Below are 24329 nucleotides of genomic sequence, written 5' to 3' on the forward strand. Positions count from 1 at the left end.
GGGGGGGGGTAATGCCCGCTGTGACCTGGCTTTCCCCCCAGGGTCCGCTGTGGAGCAGAATAAATAAACAACAAACAGAGACCACATACCATACAGCGCAAATATCTGCCTATTTAAACTATGGATGAATAACCCGTATAAGCAAACAAGAACATTGTGGTCACTTACGTACAGCAAGAAATTAGATAATTCTTGATCTACAATTCCTTGCTTACAGACACCGTTTCCACGGTCTTGCTACGCGGGTTTATTTGAAGTGAACCGACAACATACGTACCCAGTGCAAGTACCTATAGGCCTTACTACGTACTACTAGTAGGAGTTCGAAGTCTCATATGCGTTAGCATTCCTGTATTTAATTATGGCTTCTGACATGCCTATATTTAGCGCAAATAGCATAATGTATAACAAACCGAAAATAAGAGTGCTAATGCATGAATTAAATTTTTGCGTCGAGAGCACCTGTCACTCAAAGTACATCTAGCTTGTGCTATTTTGAAAGTTAAACGTGCCTTATATTGCAATAACCCTGTTGTATAATATAATATAATATAATATAATATAATATAATATAATATAATCCTAGGTCTACATGAATCATTTCACTTCCTGCATTACTGTGTGGTTAGCTTTCGCAGCACCAGTCAATGTCGGTTTATATCCGTATTGGCGGATGGGTGGAGGGGGTCGAGCAGAGGTGTGAAGGAATACGCGGTTCTTGGTGTGAACATCCGTTTTTAGTTTTTAAATAATTGATATTAAAATTAGATCTCTCTTTATTACCGTGAAATAGTGTTATCTCAGCGAAATACGAGAATGCGAAGAAACAACGCTTATAGAAATAATCGCATTAAAATGTAGGTGTCTCCTGAATGTCATGAGTAATGGAGAAGTAATTAATTTCTTTCTCCATTGCATCAGCCGCTAACCTCAAGGTAAATATTTACTTAAGGCTGGCTGCCGTGCAGGGTTCTAAAGGAGTCAGTCAAGTCGTTATCTCTGGTTGCCTAGGGGATATCCTTACCCTTAAGGTCAAAGCATTTGACATTCTTTGGATTCTTTCAAAATTTAGAGTGAATTAATATCACCACGTGAAAAACGAAGGTATCTTAACACCCCCTTAAACTGGACGGCGTCCTTCCCGCATCCTTTGTGTGACCATGAGACTGGCATCGCTGTGGTCGTAAAAAGGAGGCACAAGCATCGTTTTGGTTGCAAAATGAATGCCAATGATCGACCAGTTGTCAGCACGTAATTTTTTTTATTTTACCGTCTACGGGAGGCAGAAAGGACGCCATCCAGGGCTTAAGCGACGCAAGAAGTTATAAAGAGAAGGCCTTCTCGTTATAACTTCTTGAGCGACGCCATGTCGACCACGAAAACTCCTATTGTCCTGACCCCCCCCCCCCCTTCGATTTCTGAAAAAAAAAGCACACCAATGGTCCCCTCTTGAAATTAGAATTTTGACTAGCTGGATCATAGTTTTAAGCAGTACCAAAAATGGCACCGTTCGCCCTCTAAAATACCAAAATTTTTCGGGACCCGAAACCCAACGCCAAGGGGGGGGGGGGGGGGGGGGGGGGGGGGGGCGGCTTCGCATTCGTTGACCCCACCCCCTCCTTCAAATAATCCTGGATCCGCCCCTGAGTACGTTACATGTGCCAAAGCCATCTAATGGCACTTCTGAATAAATTTAAATGACGTTTTAATTTTAGGTTTCCGGTTTTATTTTAATATATAGGCTAGCTCCACGAGAAAAATAAATCACGGGTACATGACTCTGAAGTCACAAACCTTTAGAAATGCAAAACGTAACTTGGAATTAGACCTAAATTAGTAGCAAAAGGGGAAGTGCGCGTCTGAGCCGAGCTCTTAATGATTTAAGAACCTGTGTAGCCTCCTAATAATTATACTAATAATAACTCTTACAGAATTTGAACCCTAAAGGTTTGACCGCATTTTTCCATTCAATTTGTTAAAAGTTAGTAACAAGTTTTACAGGTAGGCCTATTCTATCCGGGACTTTTCGCCAGTCAAATTTACCTCGACTTACGAATCACTGCTTGATCCGTCCATGCCCTTAGATTTTATACCATTTCTTATTTTAATTTCAAAACGATTAGCCCTAAATGTCTGGCTAGTCATTTAATTAAAACACCATATCTTTCTGTACATTTCGTAAGGAACTATCCGCGCCAGGAACTTTAAATTGAGGCGTGTTATAGTATTCAAAGTCTGAATTGGGAAAGGTTATACTGTAGCAGCTTTGTTGGCCTACTAGATATTAAATTAAAATTACAACTTTGGGACCTTTTCTAACGCGGCTGTATATCAGTAGGTTCAGGAGGTTTTATTGTGTAGGGATCTTCTTCATCATGCCAGACAGAAAACAATACGAACCGTGCCCGTAATTTTTGTTCGTTATTATTTTAAGATTTTAAGATAATTTCTGTTTAATTGAAACCGTGAGGCAGCTAGGGCTTACAGTTCCGGGGAAGAAAGTACAGGGCGCTATATGGTATTAATTTATAAAAAGCCAAAAAGACGTCAAGAGCCCCGTACACGTGCAGAGTGAGCCACTGCCACCGCCACTGTTTTAAATATTCTTGGCACCCGACTGATCAATCAGTTAAATTAATTTGTATCTCATGATGTTCTAGAAGAGACGAGGCAATCCGTCTCTTTCTTGTTGTGGTCACAGGCATACATGAGCACAGTGTTTTTATGCCTTTTTATCATTTAAACCGTCCTTTCACTTTTCAACATGCTGTAAAAACTTGGACATAATACTTTACGTTCGTTATTATGTCCAAGGTAAAAAGAAGCAATTAAGGTGACAAAAATGAAATATTAGTGAAAACAATAACTGATAAAATACTGGGTAGATAAATAAAATAGAATAGTAATACGTAGATAAGCAGATAAATAAAAAAAATTAAATAGGCTATCATGTTTTTCAACTATTTTAATTGTAGAAATGCGCTTTGGTTAGTAACCGGCCGGCCAACGAACAATGTAGGGCCTACATATATAGGCCTACGTAGGCCTACATGTAGGGCCTAGGTATAATATGTATGTACTGCGCGGTTTTATAATGCTGTCTTTGAAGTGGACAGGGGAGGAGCAAAAATGGTCGATTAACATCAAAGGCCGTCCCCCCTCTTATTGTCTCGATTGTCCTGGTTCCGCAACTACACAGTTAAACCACGGACATGTGACACAGATCAGGAGATAAACTTGACCACATGCGGCACAGGGAATTCCCTGCCTCGATATGGAGTTGACGCATGCGCACTGAGTTTGTTGTCATCGTTTGAATACCGGGGAAAGAATGGCAGGGAAAAAGAAAGAAAAGAAAAAGAAAGGCCAGACGGGGGAAATGGTAATAGTGGGGCACCTGTAATTTATGAATTATAAACCTTTTGCATACTAATCAGTTGTTTTATATTTACAGCATGCCTTCGTTTTCCCTCGTTTCAATCAAATATTCCAGTTGCGATCTCTTGGGTGTCTGTCAACTTTGTGCAGCGCAAAGTATATCATTATTAATTTAATGGCATAGCATTTATAATGCGCATTGCAGTGCGTTAAGTAATAATATTGATCCTGTATTTCATAGGAAATGTACCTGTACTGATAATTAAGACGTAATGGGACTGAAGCACTGCTGTAATTGAGGAGTGGAAGGGTGGGTGGGTATTTCATTGCAAAATGTGAAGCTATAATACTTATCTTAAAATAACTATTAATTTGATTATAAGTCTTGTAGAGAATTGAATTATATATATTTCCTCTTCAGCCGTCCATAGCAGCAGCCTTGCTCCCCTCTGCAATGTTCACCGCTGTGCCTCGTACTCCCCCTCCAGCAGAAACCCCAGCCAACCTGAAAACTGGCCTGGCCTCGGCCATCTTGAACTCCAGTCTCCTTGGACAGCTGTTTGGCACCCCGCGTCCCCCGTCCAGTGAGCAGGGTGTCTCAGACCCAGACACTAGTCTGTATGACTACGACCAACTAGGAGAACCAGGGTAGGTGAAGGGTTACTTAGACACCATTCCCAGATGCTATCGTACAAAATTTGGATCGATCTATCTCCAAGGGGATTCTCACTAAAGAGCTATCAACTTAAGTGGCCTAATAGTCTGTCATGCCTACTAAAGCTGTTAGGGGGTAATTAACTACGGGAGGGCTAGAGTGCAGGAAAGTAAATTACCCTGAGTCCTCTAGTTGATTTGGTAGGTGTGACAGCCGCTTAAGTTGATAGCAATTTAGCATGAAACCCCGTGAACTTAAATGTTCAATTGCTGACCCCTAATAAAACCAAAAGATAAACAAAATTTTTATCATAGTTAGGATGTGTCATTTTGTTAGCATCATGTAAGTATGGACTGACACATTGCAGGAAAAAGGGAAAATTTCGACTTAAAACATAAGTTAGTAATTTAATGACAACAGTTGTTTTCATTTCATCTCAACCAATTAAAATTGAGTTAAATTACTGAATTTTGCCAACTTCAGGTATTCCTCAGTGGACTTCTACCACAGCACCCCAGGGCCAAGTGACCCCCAGAGGGACAAACTTGACACACCCCCACAGTCACATGTCACAGTAGACATAGGTCAGTTGGGGCAAACCTCTTCTTCAGATACAGCTGGACAATGTTACATATCAGGCTGAGTGTTTGTATTGTCCTCCTTTCGTAGTGCTTCAGCTTTTTCACTGGTATAATCACCAGCTTTTCTGTTTTCTACTCGATGTCAATAAGATTAAGAAGCATTTTAATGTGATTGCATTCAGCGATTTAGCCTGGAGTTGGGTTAATCTTTGTAAAACAATACTTGCTTTGGGAATGGACCCATAGTTTGAAAAACCTGTTTTGAAATTACTTACTGTCTTTGGCATTAGAAACAGTGAATTCTTTAACCATGTTGGCTGGTTGTTTTCATATTTGCAGCGCCACCTATCTATTCTCAGCCAGTAAAGAAAGGAAAGCGTAAGACAATGAGTATCAGCGACAGTGAACTGACAGATGTGAGCTCTGATTTAGGACAGCAATCGCCGGAAGTCTCGCCAAGGAGAGAGGTGAGTGATCTTTGTACTGGGAGAATAGCAATGGTTTTTTGCAGACATGTTTTTTTTTCTTGTTCGTTTTTCACTTTAAGTGGCCCCTAAACCTGTGAGGTCATAAGACCACTGTGCCATCCTTTTCAACTTTTTTCTTGCTACTGAAAATCAAGACTGCAAATGAATTAAACAGGGTAAAACAATATTCTAAGGCATAAATTAATTTCTTTTCACCATGCAGCTGGACAATTTACCCAAAATGAAATAAAAAAAATAAAAATTTATTGATTGCTATGAATAATTGGACTAGAAATCATAAAACTTAAATAATTTCACATTTTGTGTAGCCATATTAGATTATTCTTGGCATTTGTTAAACATTTTCCATCTTGAATGGAGTATTCTCATAACAGTTGTTCTTTTTGTTTTTTATTTGCCTTTAAGTATATTTTATAAATAGAATCACAGAAGCTATGTTGTACATTTTTAAAAAAATAATATTTTGAAAATATTTGTTGTTATATATTTTTCAAACAATATTCCTTAATAAGTTTCCAGAAGCAGTTACAGCCAAAGATAGCCTAAAGCCTACAGGTAAGATATGGTACTAACTTTACTTATTCTCGATTCACATCACATTTTTGGAACTCCTATATTGGCCTTTATGGCTGTTCTTTCTGAATTCATATAACATTTTAAAAATCATTCATGATTGTATTCATTTAAATTCACGTCTCATTTCAGAATCCCCAATACCTCCCTTCAGGAGCTCTCCCAGGCTGAATGCTCTGCAGGACGAACACAAGAGACTTCTAGAGCAGCAAGGAGAGTTGGAAAGACAATTACAACTTCAGCAGCAGCAATACAACAACAGTATCAAAAAGATGGAACAACAACTGCAGCAATTACAACATCAGAAGAGAAATAAAGCTGCAGCTGAGGAAGAGGTGGGGTTACTTAAGCAACAGAAAGGTAGGTGAAGTTGTGGGACCCCTCCCCATTCCCAGGGACAGATCCAGAAATATTTTCTGACAGTCTCCTAAATTATCTTTGTTGATCCATCATTCTGACAGAAAAAAATTGATACCTGTCAATGTAAACTTGAAAATCTGACCGTCTTCCAGAAGACCCAGAAGACGGCCTAAATCTGCCCCTGCATTCCCACTTATTAAATGATGTTCTTCATTTATGTCAAATGTAGACACTGGAAATGAGTTTATAGGGAAGTGTAGTCTGTGGTGGGGAGAGGGGAGAGTTGAGCAAAATTTCCAATAATGCTTACATATAATATCTATATGCCACGCCTCCTTCTGGTGTTAAGTAGCATACAGAAAAGCTGGCGATTATAGAAGTAAGTTGGAAACGAGAGGAGCTGTGTCATTCAGATAAGCTGATTGCACTCAGCGAAAGTCCTACCAGTGCTGGATCTATCTACTTAGACTGTTGGTGTCTATGGGAATGGGGTCTCTGTCAGTAATCTTGATACAAACTAAATACCATGATTTTTTTAAAGAAGAAGCTGAGATTAAACTGTATAAGAAAAAATTACACAAGCCACATTCTTTATCTTATCCTAGGAGAAGCAGAGAAGAAGCTTCAGCAGCAAGAAAACTTGATCAGTAATTTAAAGAGCCGCGTGAACAATCTTGAACAGGGGAACAAAGAACTGGATGAGATGAACCAACAGCTGCACAACACCCTGGACGTCTTGAGACACAAGATGGAGGACATGAGTAAGTCTGGGATTTCTTAACCTGGAGAACTGAAAAGCAACATTATAGCAAAGTTACATAATTTATCTGGAAGTTTTGACACTTCTTCATTAATCTCAAAATTATGTGTATCATATCCAAGACCATTCTCAGATTTATACTATGTTAACCTGTTATCATGTTTTAAGTTTTTGTTTATTTTTTAATCACTCTCATAATGGAGGTGCAAAGGACAGTGAATTTCACTTGTGGCAGTAAAATTCAGAATCACAGAACTAAAAAACTTGTTAAATCTATAGATGATAATGTTTTCAATGGTCTTGGAAAGGGCAAATCTAAGGCTGCATTCACAATCAAAGTTGATCCGTGGACTAAGAGATCTGCAGAACAAATATGGCCGACTTGCGGGAAATATATTCAGTGTCTATTATGGGATTATATAGCAAGCTTTCTAATGGGTCAGCCATGTTTGATCTGCCTGTCTATTAGTCCATGGACCAACTTGGTTATGAATGCAGCCGTACACCCCATTTCCATAGATTTGTAGATCGATCTATCCCTGTGGGGATTTTCACTAGATTACTGTCAGCTTGGCAGGCTTAAGCGTCTGTCCCGCCTACTAAAAGCTGTAAGGGGGTAATTAACCATGGTGCCCGCTCGGCTGACTGCAATTTAGAATGAACCCCCAGGGAGTTAGGTCGATCTAAATCTCTGGGAAAGCACCCTTAGTGACAAAAGGAAACTGCTGAAATTCCCAGACAATAGGTTATTTGTTAATCTGAATTATCTTTCATGATCACAGACAGAGCAGGAGAAAATGGCCGACTGCGGCGCCAAATAGACGACCTCAGGGAAGACATTGAGTCTCTACAAGAAACCGTCCACAGATTAAACGTAGAGCTTAGTCGCTACCAGGCAGCATACAGGCCTCCTCAGCTGGAGAAACAGGTACACTGGGACCCAATCTCACATGTTAGTTACTGGTAAAGTGGATCTGTACTCTCTGGCTGATAACAGCAGTTGATTGCAATTAACAGTACCTCATACAGTCTTATTGATTGAAATTAATGATATTTACAACATCAGCAATAACAAAAACAATCATAGTCATAATTTTTGTAATATTAAAAATTGACAATTTAAAAGTTACACCTCGAAAGTTAAAATTTTATCTTTTCATATTTGATCCCCCAGGGTCAGGATATCTCAGGGTTACCCACCAAAGGTCCCATACCTGCCTGGCTGGTGAGTTGACAGTTTTATGTCCAAGTCTCACTGTTTAGATATACCTATTCCCATCACCCTGAGGTTACTGGTAACTTATCTGCAGTCAGCCTTTGTGTTTACTTTCTTTTGTACTCTGAAACACAGGGTAGTATCTATGTGTTATGATTTCATTGAATCAGGCATGATTTTTTTCAAATCAGAAATCAGATTTTTATTCTTGGTGTTTTTTTTTTAACCCTAAGCAGCCCCCAATCTTATGGTTGTAAGGACACTGAGATAGACATATAGACATTGAAATTTTATTATTTAATTAACATAATTATTTACTGTTACTGTATAAAAAATTGACTGATTTCAGATAAACAAGAAGTACTTGTCTCCACTTTTCTTGGCATATGATGACAAGATAAAAGAGAAAGATGACATTATAGAAAGTTTCGAGGTATTTCAAAAGTCATATAAGCAATCATCTTCTAGTTTGTAGTTGTTATTATGTTTATATCTACTTATTACAGTCTCTTTGCAAACTGTCCAGAATTTCAGAATGCATGTCACTGTGTCATTTTTATTACTTTTTATTCTGCTTACTTTGTGAAAATAGTGCATAAAAAAACTTATTTTTGGTTTTTAAGATTCTTGAAAGTGTACAAGTTTATGTTGTATCTCTTCTAGAATTTAAGTGCAGATATTGTATTTTTTATTTTGAAAAAAAAAAAGGATTAAAAAATGTACTAAGTTTTAGTCATATTCATGTCACTGATAAAGATTTCTTTTTATGTACAGACACAGATGTGTCTGTACATATAGCCGTCATCTGCGTCTGTCGCCGTCATTGCCGTCGTCGCCGTGCACTTTTACCGATAACACGATAAGTGGAAAACTGTTTTTTCTTTTGGCTTGAAACTTACAGAACTGATGAATATTCATAATACGCAGGTCAAGTTCGAAAATCGGCATGATCGGGTCACTTATAGGGAATTTATGCTGTTTTTTCACTTTTTTCAGCATATATGCAGCACCGATAACACGATAAGTGGAAAACCATTTTTATGTACAGACACAGATGTGTCTGTACATATTGCCATCACCTGCGTCTGTCGTCGCCGTCGCCGTCGCCGATCATGTCGCCGTCGCCGTGCACTTTCAGCGTTAACACCATAAGTGGAAGACAGTTTTACTTTTTATGTACAGACACAGATGTGTCTGTACATATAGCCATCATCTGCGTCTGTTGTCGTCGCCGTCGTCGCCGTCGGTGCCGTCGTCGCCGTCGTCGCCGTCGTGCACTTTTACCGATAACACGATAAGTGGAAAACCGTTTTTGCTTTTGGCTTGAAACTTACAGAACTGATGAATATTCATAATACGCAGGTCAAGTTCGAAAATCAGCATTATCGGTTCATTTTTAGGGAAGTTATGCTGTTTTTTCACTTTTTTCAGCATATATGCAGCACTGATAACACGATAAGTGGAAAACCATTTTACTTTTGGACTTGAAACTTACAAAACTGATGAATATTCATAATCCGCAGGTCAAGTTCGAAAATCAGCATGATCGGTTCATTTTTAGGGAAGTTACGCTGTTTTTTCACTTTTTTCAGCATATATGCAACACCGATAACACGATAAGTGAAATACCGTTTTACCTTTTGGCTTGAAACTTACAGAACTGATGAATATTCATAATACGCAGGTCAAGTTCGAAAATCAGAGCTATCGGGTCAATTTTATGGAAGTTATGCTGTTTTTTCACTTTTTTCAGCATATATGCAACACCGATAACACAATAAGTGAAAAACCGTTTTACCTTTTGGCTTGAAACTTACAGAATTGATGAATATTGATAATACTCAGGTCAAGTTCGAAAATCAGCATGATCGGGCCATTTTAAGGGAAGTTATGCTGTTTTTTCACTTTTTTCAGCATATATGCAGCACTGATAACACAATATAAGAAAAACAGATGGGGAAATTGTCATTATACTAACAGGACTGGTCAATCTTACTAAAACATAGGATGAGTGCGAAAATCAGCATAATCGGGCCATTATTTTAGAAGTTATGCTGTTTTTTCACATTTCCTCAGATTCAATTGTTAGGCATGTTAACAGTCTCATTATTGAACTAATAAGATATGTAAAAGTGTTTGTTTGACATTTCCTGCATCTTTATAACATTGTTAGTTGATTATGTAAAAATGATGGTAAACTTGTTATTGTGTATTATGTTATAAAGTGTCAAAAATGGAAATAAACTCATATCATTGCAGTTTGTCAGATTCAATCATCTACTATCTTCAGAATCTCAGAATGGAGGAAATTGGACATTTAACACTGTTCTATTGATATTTTCCCCATCTCATCAATTTTCTTAGTTGATCATATACAAATGGTAGTAAACTGTTTATTTTGTTTTATGTTAAAAAAGGGTTTTAAAAATAGAAGTAAACCCATTGCAGAACAGTGCTGTCTTGTTTCAGCATGTATGCAGCACTGATAACACGATAAGTGGAAAACCATTTTACATTTTGCCTTGAAACTTACAGAACTGCTGAATATTCATAATACGCAGGTCAAGTTCAAAAATCAGCATGATCGGGTCTTTTTTATGGAAGTTATGCTGTTTTTCACTTTTTTCAGCATATATACAACACTGATAACATAATAAGTGAAAAATCATTTTACCTAATGGCTTCAAACTTGCAGAACTGATGAATATTCATAATACGCAGGTCAAGTTTGAAAATCAGCATGATTGGGTCATTTTTAAGGAAGTTATGCTGTTTTTCACTTTTTTCAGCATATATGCAACACTGATAAGATGATAAGTGGAAAACCATTTTACCTTTTGGCTTGAAACTTGCAGAACTAATGAATATTTATAATACGCAGGTCAAGTTTGAAAATCAGCATGATAGGGTCATTTTTAGGGTAGTTATGCTGTTTTTTTCACTTTTTTCAGCATGTATGCAACACCTATAACACCTTTGTGCTATATGATGGTACTGTATGAAATTGTCCCTTGGGTGATCCCTAATTAAATTAAGGTCTATAAAGTCTTGCCTAGTAATTAATTTTTAATTGGCCATTAAATGAGATTACATAAAACACTCGTTGAGATTTCCCTGTAAAGTCCCATAGGTTTAGCTCTGTTAACTGTGTCACAAAATTAGGATTTGGTGATAATTATGCAGATAAATGGTGATTAACATTGCAAATAAATTTACAACAAAAAATGTGTTATGCCAACATGCTATAGATGAATAACAGTGCTTTATTTTTCTCAAACTTGGTGGGGTTATTAATATCAAGTTAATACAGCTAGATTAAAAGTTTGAATAGCAGCTTTATTGGAATTTTTTACGTTTTATTTAAATTTTTTTTAAAATTATTTTTCAAACACTAGCATCTTCAAGATGTGATTTTTAACTCCCATCCACCAGAAGTGCTGTGCATTTTCTGTATTTTTGTATATAATTGTTATTTCTTCAGATTTAATTCTTAGGCATGTTAACAGTCTCACTATGGAACTAATAAGATATGTAAAAGTGTTGTTTTGACATTTTCTGCTTCTTAACAATATTGTTAGTTGATTATATAAAAATGACGGTAAACCTGTTATTGTGCATTGTGTAATAAAGTATCATGAATGGAAAGGAACTCATCATTGCAGTTTGTCAGATTTAATCGTTCACTATGTTCAGCATCTGCAAATGGAGCAAATTGGACATTGAAAATTGTTCTATTGATATTTTTCCTATGTCAACAATTTTCCTAGTTGAACATTTAAAAATGACAGTTTATTGATTATTTTGTTTTAAAGAAGGTGTTGAAAATGGAAAGAAAATCATTTCAGTACAGTTATCTCTTGTTTACGTTTTGGCATTTTGAAAGTGTGACTCTGAACTTCCATGGCCTTGAAGACCTTCCCAAATCACATTTTCTGAATATTCATGATACTTTTATTTTTTTTTTTTATAAAAAATTTGATGGTCATTATTCTGTTAAGTATTATGTTATATTGCATGAAAGTTGAAGAAAACCCTATTTTGGACACTGCTGCCAGGATAGCGATTAAGGCAAAACCATGTTACCTACGATACTGAAACTTACTGAAAAGTTTCATAAGACAGAAGTGCAGCTTGTGTTTGAAAACCAGTGTGATTGTTTTCTGTTTTGAAAGCAATGCAGGTTTATAGAGTGCTATACTGGCATTTTCAAGTTGTGACTTATCACTCCCATCTGCCAGGAGCCCTGTACTCTTACTTTGTAACATTTTCTGTATTTTGTTAAGTTAATGATTCTTAGGAGTCAAGAATGATTCTTAGGATTGACATACAGCCCCCCCCCCAAAAATAAATAAATTATATATATATGTATAGATATATATTTTTTAATGAGTTTAAGCAATTTTTTGTGTAATTTTCACTGTACCTCATTCTGGTATTTCCAAAGTTTAACTCTTATCAGCCTGACACCTTAGGGACTATTTCCAGACCCTATCACGCTAACTGTGGATCGATCTATCTCCATGGGAATTCTCGCTAAATTGCAATCAATGTAAGTGGCTTAGCTGTCTGTCACGTCTACTGAAACTGGCATGCCAGAATCCTAAGACTCTCAAGCTGAAAGCAATTTAGTGAGAAACCCCTTGGAGTTGGATTGATCCTGTTAGATTGATCTAGGTATGGGAACTCAGTCTAATGCTTGATACACATTTATCTTTCATCCTAATCCAATGTTATGCAGAATTAGAATTTGATGTTGGCTATGCAGTTACAGTAAGCATAATACATTAGTTCATCAGAATTGACAGTATCCTATTTCCTGCGTTTTTATTTTCTGGTTTTTGTCTGTACATTTGACAGCTTTGCTGCCTTGTTGGCTTTATATTTACAGAGCTGACTAATATTCATAAAATGCAGGTCAAGTTCGAAAATCAGCATGATCGGGCCATTATTGTAGAATTTATCCTGTTTTTTCACTTTTTAGCATATATGCAACACTGTTAACACATTTCAAGGAAAACCGATAGGCCTGTTGTCATGAAACTCACAGGAGTTATCAATCTTACTAAAATGCAGATCAAGTTCGAAAATCGGCATGATCGGGCCACTATTTTAGTAGTTATGCTGTTTTTTCACTTTTCAGCATATGTGCAACACTGTTAACACATTTCAAGGAAAACCGATAGACCTGTTGTCATGAAACTCACAGGAGTAATCAATCTTACTAAAACGCAGGTCAAGTTCGAAAATCAGCATAATCGGGCCATTATTTTATAAGTTATGCTGTTTTTTCACATTTCCTCAGATTCAATTCTTAGGCATGTTAACAGTCTCATTATTTAACTAATAAGATTAGTAAAAGTGTTTGTTTGACATTTCCTGCATCTTTACAACATTGTTAGTTGATTATGTAAAAATGATGGTAAACTTGTTATCATGTATTGTATAATAGAGTTTCAAAAATGGAAATAAACTCATATCATTGCAGTTTGTCAGATTCATTCATTCACTATGTTCAGAAACTCAGAATGGAGGAAATTGGACATTAAACACTGTTCTATTGATATTTTTCCCATCTCATCAATTTTCTTAGTTGATCATATATAAATGGCAGTAAATTGTTAATTTTGTTATATGTTAAAAAATTGTTAAAAATGGAAAAAAAAAAAACATTTCAGGACAGTGCTGTCTTGTCTACATTTTAGCATTTTCAAGGTGTGACTTTGAAGTTCCTTGGACCTGAAGACCTTTGCTAGGAACATTTTCTGAATATCCATGATACTAATATTTTATTATTAAAAATTGATGGTAATTATCCTGTTAAACATTATGTAATATTGCATCAAAATTTGAAGACACCCCTATTTTGGACACTGCTCCCATGATGACCATTTAAGGAAAACCATGTCACTTACTGTTCTTAAACTTACAGGAAGAAACATGGGACTTAAATAAAGCTTCAGTGGGCAATGCAGTCTATTTGGTAAATTTTTTTGGCAGTTAATCAGTTTTTTGTGAAAATTTAATTTTTCACATATTGGCATTTTCAAGGTGTGACTTAAGAATCTCCACCGGCTTGAAGACCCATGCTAGTCACATTTCTGAAAATCCATGATTCGGATCTTTTATTATTAAAAACTGATGGTCATTATGCTGTTAAGCATTATGTAATATTGCATTAAAATAGAAGAAAACACAATTTTGGGTGCTGCTCCCATGGACATGAAGCCAAATGGTAATCAAATTTTCTACATGTCCATGCTATTTATAGTCAATAATCAAAAATTGGTGATAAGTATTCTGTAATTTATTATGTAATGTTACATCAAAATTGACAAAAATCTTTTTGCACTGCTACTACAAACATTATGAAAAGAAAACTGTGTTACTTATTATTATTTTCAACTTACAAGTATGATTTGTAGGATTGGCATGCAGTTCAAATAAGGAAGCCAGCTCAAATGGGTTATCATTTATTATTGAATTTAAGCAGTTTTATGTGAAATTTTCATTTTTCTCATTCTGGCATTTTCAAAGTGTGAACTTAAACTCCCATGGGCCTGAAGCCTTACGCTTGTTACACATTTCACTTACATTGGTATTACCTGTTGAGCATAATTAAAATTTGATGTTGAATTTGCAGTTAAGCATAATGTACTTTTGCATCAGAATTGACAGTAGCCTGTTTTGTTATTTCTTGCTTTTTGTCTGTACATTTGACAGCTTTGCTGCCTTGTACCTTTTGACTTGAAACTTACAAAACTGATGAATATTCATAATATGCTGGTCAAGTTCGAAAATCAGCATGATCGGGTCACTTATAGGGAATTTGTGCTGTTTTTTCACTTTTTTCAGCATATAGGCAGCACCGATAACACGATAAGTGAAAAACCATTTTACCTTTTGGCTTGAAACTTACAGAACTGATGAATATTCATAATACGCAGGTCAAGTTCGAAAATCAGCATGATCGGGTCATTTTTAGGGAATTTATGCTGTTTTTTCACTTTTTTCAGCATATATGCAACCCCGATAACACGATAAGTGGAAAACCATTCTACCTTTTGGCTTGAAACTTACAAAACTGATGAATATTCATAATACACAGGTCAAGTTCAAAAATCAGCATGATTGGGTCATTTTTTGGGAATTTATGCTGTTTTTTCACTTTTTACAGCATATTTGCAGCACCGATAACACCATAAGTGGAAAACCAATTTACCTTTTGGCTTGAAACTTGCAGAACTGATAAATATTCATAATACGCATTTTAAGATTGAAAATCAGCATGATTCGATTATTGTTAGGGAATTTATGCTGTTTTTTCATTTTTTTCAGCATATATGCAGCACTGATAACACAATAAGTGGAAAACTGTTTTTTCATTTGGCTTGAAACTTACAGAACTAATGAATATTTATAATACGCAGGTCAAGTTTGAAAATCAGCAAGATCGGGCAATTTTTAAAAGTTATTCTGTTTTTTTTTTGTTTTTTTTTGTTTGTTTTGTTTGTTTTTTTTTTTTCAATTTTTTCAGCACTTTTATAACACCGATAACATGATAAGTGTAAAAATGTTTTTCCTTTTGGATTGAAATTTACAGAACTGGTGAATATTTATAATATGCAGGTCAAGTTTGAAAATTGGCATGATTGGACTATTTTTACAAAAGTAATGCTGTTTTTTTCCCTTTATTCAGCATACATGCAACACTGATAACGCATTTTAAGGAAAACCAATCAGCCTTTTGTCTTGCAACTCACAGGAGTGATCAATCTGACCAGTATACAGATCAAGTTTGATAAGCTTGATCAGTTGAGTTTTGATGAAGTTATTAGCCTCTTTGTATATAAGTGGTTTTTCTTCAGATTTAATTCTTAAGCATGTTAACAGTCTCATTACGGAACTAATTGGATATGTAAAAGTGTTGTTTTAACATTTTCTGCTTCTTAACAATATTGTTAGTTGATTATATAAAAGTGATGGTAAACCTATTATCGTGCATTGTGTAATAAAGTATCAAAAATGGAAAGGAACTCATCATTGCAGTTCGTCAGATTCAATCATTCACTATGTTCAGAATCTCCAAATGGAGCTAATTGGACATTATAAATTGTTCTATTGATATTTTTCCTATGTCAACAATTTTCCTAGTTGATCATTTAAAAATGACAGTTAATTGATTATGGTTTTATGTAAAAAAGGTGTTGAAAATAGAAAGAAAATCATTTCAGTACAGTTATCTCTTGTTAACATTTTGGCATTTTGAAAGTGTGACCCTAACTTCCATGTCCTTGGAGACCTTTCCATATCACATTTTCTGAATATCCATGATACTTTTATTTTTTTATAAAAAAATTGATGGTCATTATGTTGTTAAGTATTATGTTATATTGCATGAAAGTTAAAGAAAACCCTATTTTGGACACTGCTGCCAGGATAGCGATTAAGGGAAAACCATGTTACTTATGATAATCAACCTTACTGAAAAGACTGAAGTGCAGCTTGTGTTGGAAAACCATCGTAATTGTTTTCTGTTTTGAAAGCAATGCAGTACAGTGCTATTTGGTGCAATAAATGTATATGGATAGTAGGCAGTTAATTCAGGGTTATAAAATAATTTGCTTAATTGATTTTCAAGTTATTTCAGGGTTATAAAATAATTTGCTTAATTAATTTTCAAGTGGGCATTAAATGAGATTACATAAACACACATTGAGATTTCATTGTAAAGTCCCATCGGTTTAGCTTTCTTAACTGTGTCACATAATTAGGAATCAATGATTATTATGCAGGTAAATGTTATTTAATATGGAAAATAAGTTTACAAAAAAATTTTTGTGTAACGCTTACATTAATGCTAAAGATGAATAACAGTGCCTTATTATTCTCAAACTCAATAGGGTTATTCATATCATGTTAGTAATTGTACAGCTAGATTAAAAGTTTGAATAGCAGCTTTATTGGTATTTTTTGTTATGTTTTATTTTACATTTTCTTTTAATTTTTTATGCTGTTTTTTTCACTTTTTTCAACATATATGCAACATTAATAACACAATATAAGAAAAACAGCTTAGCCAATTGTCATTATACTCACAGGAGTGGTCAATCTTACAAAAATGCAGGTTGAGTTCGAAAATCAGCGTTATCGGGCCATTATTTTAGAAGTTGTACTGTTTTTTCAAATTTCCTCAGATTCAATTCTTAGGCATGTTAACAGTCTCATTATTGAACTAATAAGATACGTAAAAGTGTTTGTTTGATATTTCCTGCATCTTTACAACATTGTTAGTTGATTATGTAAAAATGATGGTAAACTTGTTATCATGTATTGTGTAATCAAGTGTCCAAGACGGAAATAAACTCATATCATTGCAGTTTGTCAGATTCAATCATCCACATCTGCCATGATGACCATGATGGGAAAACTGTGTTACTTATGATTGTCAAACTTTCAAAAAAGAAACACAGGACTAAAATGCAGCCCGAGTTGGAAAAGCAGTCTAATGGGCTTCTTTTTCTGGAAGTTATACATTTTAGTGAAATATTCATTATCTTTTTGGCATATTCATTGTGGGACTCGGAGCTCCCATGGACATGAAGCCGGATGGTAATCAAATTTTCTACATGTTCATGCTATTTATAGTCAATAATCAAAAATTGGTGATAATTATTCTATAATTTATTATGTAATGTTACATCAAAATTGACAATAATCTTTTTGCACTGCTACTGCAAACATTATGAAAAGAAAACTGTGTTATTTATTATTATATTTAACTTAAGAGTATGATTTTTAGGATTGGCATGCAGTTCAAATTAGAAAGCCAGGTCAATTGGGTTATCATTTATTATTGAATTTAATGCAATTTTGTGTGAAATTTCATTTTTCTCATTCTGGCACTTTCTAAGTATAAACTTGAACTCTGATGGGCCTGAAGCCTTATGCTTTTACTTTCGTCGGTGTTACCTGTTGTGCAAAATTAAAATTTGATGTTGACTGTGCAGTTAAATATAATGTATTATTGCATCAGAAGTGGTAGTCTCCTATTTTGTGCATTATTGTTTTGTGCTCTTCTTAAGTTGTGACTTATGGGTCTGAAAGACCTTTGAGAGGGTCAGTCTATAAATTTCCCTTGGGTATCATTTCGCTAATTTCAGTTATAAAGTAATTTGCCTAATTGATAGGCTACATAAAGCACACTTGTGATTTGAGATTACATAAAGCACACTTGTTGATATTTCCCTGTAAACTCCCATAGGTTAAGCTCTCTGCTAGATTAATAATAAGGAAGCAGTGATAATTATGCAGGTAAATTTTGTTTAATATTGCAAATAAGTTTTTAATATATATATATATCAAACTGAAAGATTAAAAGTTTGAATAGCAGCTTCATTGGAATTATATTTACCTCTGCCAAGGAGGTTATATTTTCACCCCTGTTTGTCATCAACATAACTCAAAAAGTTATGGACCGATTTTGCTGAAATTTTCAGGAACTGTCAGAAGTGGGCCAAAGAGGACAAAAATCAATAATAACAATTGCTACCTTGGCAGAGGTCTGCACTCTCGGAGTGCTTTTCTAGTTTTGTTATGTTTTCCTTTATAATTTTTTCTCAAACACTTGCATTTGTGACTTTTAACTCTCATCCGCCTGAGACTCTGACATTTCTGTATTTCCACATAAGCAGTTGTATTGTTTTTTATGTCTTTAAACATTGTTTTTTATGTCTTTAAACATTTCAAATATTGAGACTTTCATCATGTGAATTTGAACTCTCATGGTCCTGAAACTGTAATCTTATTGAAAGGGTAAATTGAGACCATCTTCTGGGACTTCTGGAAGACAGTCAGGTTATTAAGTTTATATTGCCTGGTATCTATTTTTTCTTCTGTTGGAAGACCATCAAAATGGAGGATGGATCAAAATAGATACTTTGGAATACTGTCAGAGAATATCTCTGGGTCCGCTCATGTTATTGACCATTTTACCTGTTGTGCATGATTAAAATTCAGTGTTGACTGATAGTGCTATTATAAGCATTATTTATTATTGCACCAAAATTGACAAATTGACCTTTTTTTGCATCTTTATTTTCTGTTTTTTGTCTGTACATTTGACAGCTTTGCTGCCTTGTTTATAACTGTAAGAATTGATATATTGAAAGTGTAATTTTTAAATACAAGTTTCTAAACCATTGCAGGAAGATCTTGCTCACTTTCGAGATCAGATAGAAGAAATATTGAAGGAGAATGAACGCCTCCATCTTCGTCTTGAGCAGACGGACGCCACAGGCGTAATATCAGCAACTGAATGGTAAGAAATACTTGTCTTACAGTCTGTACACCTAACTTTTCAGCCTGCTGATCTCTCAGATTAGTAATAACCTGAAGGCTGCTAGTCCACACCAGAAATTTATATATAGGAGAAGATGAATACTAAAGAAAATTTGTTAAAAAGCAACAGCTGCTGACAGATTCTTGTCCTTGAAGAAATTTATGTCTAGTAATAAGAGTTACATTACCAGCCAGAGGTGATCCGATTATAATAATTTCTATATTTTAAGCAAAATTGAATCTATTCACAAATGATTTGCAAGATAGAAGCAACAAAAATGTTTAAAGTGGCTAAGGTGAATTAATACATGACAAAAGGAACTCAGAAATTGAGATGTAAAAGTTGTCATGTTAGGAAGCCCCTTCGTGACCTCACCAAGGTTCTACTCACGGAGAATATGACATTGTTAGACACCTATGATGACTTGTGAGTCCAGCAATTACAAACATCAATTTTAATGTTAAAGTTATTGTTTTTTCATCAACTGCTTGTACTTATTTTGAATATATATTTATTTCTGATATGATTTTCTACCTGTTTAGGTAATGTATAACTCCTGCATTGTTGTTACTGTTAAATTGTTACAAGTTTCTGTTGACTGTTCAAAGTTACATTTAATACTGGGAAAGAACTCTGTGAACATGTATTTGCAAGAGAGAGAGAAAGAGGGGTGGGGAGAGAGAGATAGAGATAGATAGAGCATGATTGTGCCTCAATTATGAGGGAGCGTGATATAAATAAACTTGATTTGAATATGGGGGTCTAACTTAATAGCAAGTTCCTTTTAAAAAGTAGCCTTTTTAAAACAGTTCCATGGTTTTGTTACACCACTGAAAGTGACACCTTTGTTTGTAAATTTTCCAAATATACAAAAGAATGATTTTAAAGAAAAAATAATTTAGATGGATCAAATATTTTCAGATTGGTTTAAGTTGTATAAAATTTTCCCTTTGTATTGAAAAAAAATAGAAGCTGGATTTTCATGAAAAATTTGTTGTTGATATAAATGTATATTGCCCCATAGAAGATGATCTGTCTCTTTGTGACCATAAAACTACTACTACTAAATGCAGGACCAATATTCTTCACACACACACACACACACACACACACACACACAAAAAAAAAAAAAAAAACAAAAAACAAACTCTCATTGATAGAGCCAGTGTGTATCTTCCAATGATTTCATCTTCATTAATTCTGTAGGCAGCAGCTTCAGGAACAGGCCAAGCTTGTGCTGGAGGAGAACCAGCTATTGATGGAACAGCTGGATCTGCAGCAATCCAAGGCACAGGACATGCATAAGGCTCATGTGACAGAAGGTATAGTAGTCAAGTATCCTCCCCATGCCACTGGTCCCATTATGTGTACTACTCTGTGTCCCTAGTCCTTTTGGCTGGCGGGACTTTTGGGCCCTTTCCATTTATTTTTCTTTCTAGTATAATACACCATAGTTGATAACATGTAAACCATCACCAATTTTTCACATTCAGGTAAAAAGAAGCAATTGCCAACTTTTATCCATACTTTATAAAGTTTACAAAGCTTAATTTGTAATTTATTTATTTTATACTGTTATTGAAAATTTTTGTTTTATTGTGTATTTATTATTTATATTTACCTATCCAGTCTCCAGACTCACCCAGCAGCTTGTCCAGGCAGAAGCGGAGAAATCGGAGCTGGAGAATTCCGTGATGGAGCAGAGACACAAGTACAGCCAGATGAAACACGAGCATGACTCGCTGCTGATAGAGGCGCAAGAAAAACTGCCAATCCACGAACACAAGAGTGCCATTAATGAACTGAGAAGGTGAGGAACATTGTCAAATGCATTGTAAAGCATGTTGATGTTGAGTAGACTGGATGTAGACAGTGGTGAAGAAATGTGGCATTGTTTTTAGAAGAAAAAAAATTGATAGCACAACAACAGCTGGGTCACTGACAATATTTTCCATGTTGAGGTTAGTGATTCAGATCACAGTGGTGGATCGTTGCTTTATAACTTCATAAGTCCAGGTTTAGATTTATTTTTTCTCTTTTAACACTTCTGTTGAATGCACTCTGTCATTGTTTCAAAGATTTTATAGTTAGAGGTATTATGAACTAAAATGGGATGATTATTAGAAGTTATAAACAAGTCAGTATGTACTTCAAAAATATATGTTAAGTTTTTTATTTGATGATTATAATAAGCAGAATAATGTTTGAGGGTGGATGGAGGCTCTTTAGATTTATTAATGCTTCAACTAGTTATCAGAAGAAGGAATTTTGAGCGAGAGTGGAAGTCAAGTGTTTCAAAGTTTTATCTTGTGCAGTCTTCTTATTGATTATTTCTACATCATTTTTTTTTTTTTTTTTTTTTTTTTTTTTTTTACTTTGAAGATCTTTGGATGAAAACAAGCAACATTATTTGGATGAAATGCAGGAGCTGAAGTCAAAATTGCAGGTAAAGTTCAAATGTGATGAAATCTTCATTTTTTTACTTCACAGATTTTTTTTCAATGTTAGAACTGTCACTTAGTGTATACAGGTTTAATGTTCCTTATTTCAGTTCTTATATTTGAAAATCAGATGGTAATTATTCCATTTCTTTGAATATATATTTGTTAAAAAAAATACATAGAAATTTGATGATGGTGAAGCCAGCTGGATGAAGCTCACAAGTAATAAGAATTATAAATCTTACATAAGATTTAATTAAATTTTTTACATTACATATTTAATTACTGTATTGATAACAAGTAGTGAATTAGCTGATTTTTTCTTATTCACAGTCTGTTCAAAGTGAGAAGAAAAACCTGGCAGTAAAAGCAAAGGATCTGATAGAAGAAAAAGAACAGCTGAAGGCTGATGTCCGAAATGTTCAAAGGCAACTCAAGTATGTACATGTGGATAGCCATGACAGCATTTACAAATTCTCTGTTTATTCTGGTCAGATAATATTAATTTTTTTGTGACTTCGAGAATGCTGCTCATTGTCCATTAATATTTGTGTTTCTGTGAATAGAAAGTGGATATATTTTGGTTGTGACAGTTTAGTAAGTATTATTCAGGTGATGTTTTAAACAAATTTTGTTTACAGTTGTAATATTTGTTTGAAAATGTAGAAAATCCATGAGATTCAAACTTTTCAAGTGTCAGTATTTTTTTTAAATCTGCATTCATATTAATAAGGCACTGGTAAATTTAAATGGATTTGAAACTTGGGGTTCCACACTGGTGTAACTATAAAATTGATTCCTTTTGGGGGTGGGGTGATCATTCAGCTGGATTAATTATCACTGAGCCAATGTGTAAACAAACCACAGATTTTAATTTGATTTTTTATTTTTAGGAAGTCTGAGCAGCAGTTGGCCAAAATGCGGGCTGCAGTCAGGGCTACCACTGACCAAGAGATGACCATCACAGAGCTGTTCAATGATTTCAGGCGCCATGTAAGCTCTTAGAAAATACCTCAAACTTATTGAATTGTCAACAATGCTTATTTTTAATTATCTAAAAGTTTCACGTATGTCTTGTATTGAATTAATGATTTTAATTCCATGAATTTTTTAGAAGTCTTATGTTTAAAGTCTTTAGCACTTTCGTGATATAATATTTTGTTGACTTTTTGGAGGTGTAATTGCAAGATTTGAATAATTTCAGTGGATTATTGTTTATAATTATTAATTTTTTTTTCAGGTTGATATGACTGTGTATGAAAGAGACAGTTTGGCCAAGCAGGTAGGTGAAAGATAAATTAATTGTAAATATTGTGCTAAATATAAAATAATATAAAATTTATCATTAATATTTTTGTTTGTGGTTTTAACTCTTTTCCATAATAAGGGAAGTTGTTTACAGTTTTTTTTTTTAAACAAAACAAAGGAAATCAGAAAAAAACAGAACAGATTGTATTAATTAAGTTTAAAAAAAACTATTTCGAGTTGCAGTTTTGGTTTATAAAACCTGAAATACGAGAAAACTTTTCATGAAAGGTCTTGTCTTGATAAGTGTATCATTTTCTTACCTTCCCAGGCTGAAGATTATGAAGTGAAAGCCAATGAAATCATGGAGCAGGTGGTGGCAGAGAAAGTAAACAGGGGGAGGATAGAGGAGAGACTGCAGGTGAAAAAATCAGGCCATATAGAAAGATGTTTGAGGAAACTGAGTGACTGGACCTTAGTTTGTGCAGAACTTTTTAAAAAATGGATGTTTTTTTTTTTTAGGGAGCTGAAATTTTCGTACATAAGTTACATTTATTTGTGGTTTGTGTGATATGAGAAGTCAACAACCTCTAAGTTTGTGTTAAGAAATAGTTAAAATGAACTGTCCATTGAATTCATTTCAGATGTACAAGAGCAGGGCAGCTGATAAGATAACTATTGCAGTTAACAGGTGAGAAGAAATATGTTAAATGAAAAAAAATAAGACACCTGAGGTCACTGGCTTTGCACAAAAAATTCTGACTGATGGTCCAGGACTTAAATGAAGTTTTAAATGAATAGTGTTTATGAAACTTATTAATGACATTTAATTTATTAATAAATGACAGTGTTTCCTGGTATCATTTTTTTGTCATCACAAAATGTTATTTTCATCCTTGTTTCCACACTCTTAGACAAAAATATTTTAGCACTTAAATATTTGGAAAACTAGAATTAAGACATGTCGTCTTAGAAGCGATCTTCTTATGTTAATTTTGTGGTTTACAGAGGTCATTAAAATATTTCATTTATTTAAAGAATATTTAACATTTTGATAATAAAACTTGTTTTTTATCTTCCACTCAGACTGAAGGAGCAAGAAGCCTCATTTGAAAATGAACGAGCAGAATTCAGACGAGAAATTCGCCACTTAGAGCTCATTGTAAAAGAGAAAGATGACGTCATCAGCTCTTTAAATGGAGACAAAAAGTAGGTTGAAAAGCGGCAGTCAATAAAAGTTTGTTTCAGCATTTTGAGGGTATTGCTGCTATTGATAGGAATAAAATTTTTGTAT

General features: G+C 34.7%; 1 protein-coding gene across 2 annotated transcripts in view; it reads left to right on the forward strand.

Moving 5' to 3' along the window:
• The window catches only part of LOC106172524 (centrosomal protein of 89 kDa), a 38019-nt gene that overhangs the window by 11265 nt on the left and 2425 nt on the right, over positions 1-24329 (forward strand). Inside the window, exons 1-20 of one of the 2 annotated variants that reach the window (XM_013553276.2) lie at positions 3276-3382; positions 3800-4026; positions 4517-4617; positions 4954-5081; positions 5615-5657; positions 5808-6035; positions 6641-6796; positions 7578-7723; positions 7970-8020; positions 8361-8444; positions 19216-19328; positions 20556-20671; positions 20979-21159; positions 21732-21795; positions 22124-22227; positions 22684-22783; positions 23031-23072; positions 23367-23456; positions 23680-23726; positions 24122-24244. In XM_013553276.2, the coding sequence (XP_013408730.2) occupies positions 3332-3382; positions 3800-4026; positions 4517-4617; positions 4954-5081; positions 5615-5657; positions 5808-6035; positions 6641-6796; positions 7578-7723; positions 7970-8020; positions 8361-8444; positions 19216-19328; positions 20556-20671; positions 20979-21159; positions 21732-21795; positions 22124-22227; positions 22684-22783; positions 23031-23072; positions 23367-23456; positions 23680-23726; positions 24122-24244 (2195 nt within the window). In that variant the 5' untranslated portion in view covers positions 3276-3331. Of the gene's footprint in view, positions 1-3275; positions 3383-3799; positions 4027-4516; positions 4618-4953; positions 5082-5614; positions 5658-5807; positions 6036-6640; positions 6797-7577; positions 7724-7969; positions 8021-8360; positions 8445-19215; positions 19329-20555; positions 20672-20978; positions 21160-21731; positions 21796-22123; positions 22228-22683; positions 22784-23030; positions 23073-23366; positions 23457-23679; positions 23727-24121; positions 24245-24329 lie in introns of those variants that run through there. The other variant, XM_013553277.2, reaches the window with a different exon arrangement.

Source organism: Lingula anatina, chromosome 4, assembly GCF_051362555.1.
Source record: "Lingula anatina isolate TDL-2025a chromosome 4, LinAna3.0, whole genome shotgun sequence".
NCBI lineage: Eukaryota > Metazoa > Brachiopoda > Lingulata > Lingulida > Lingulidae > Lingula > Lingula anatina.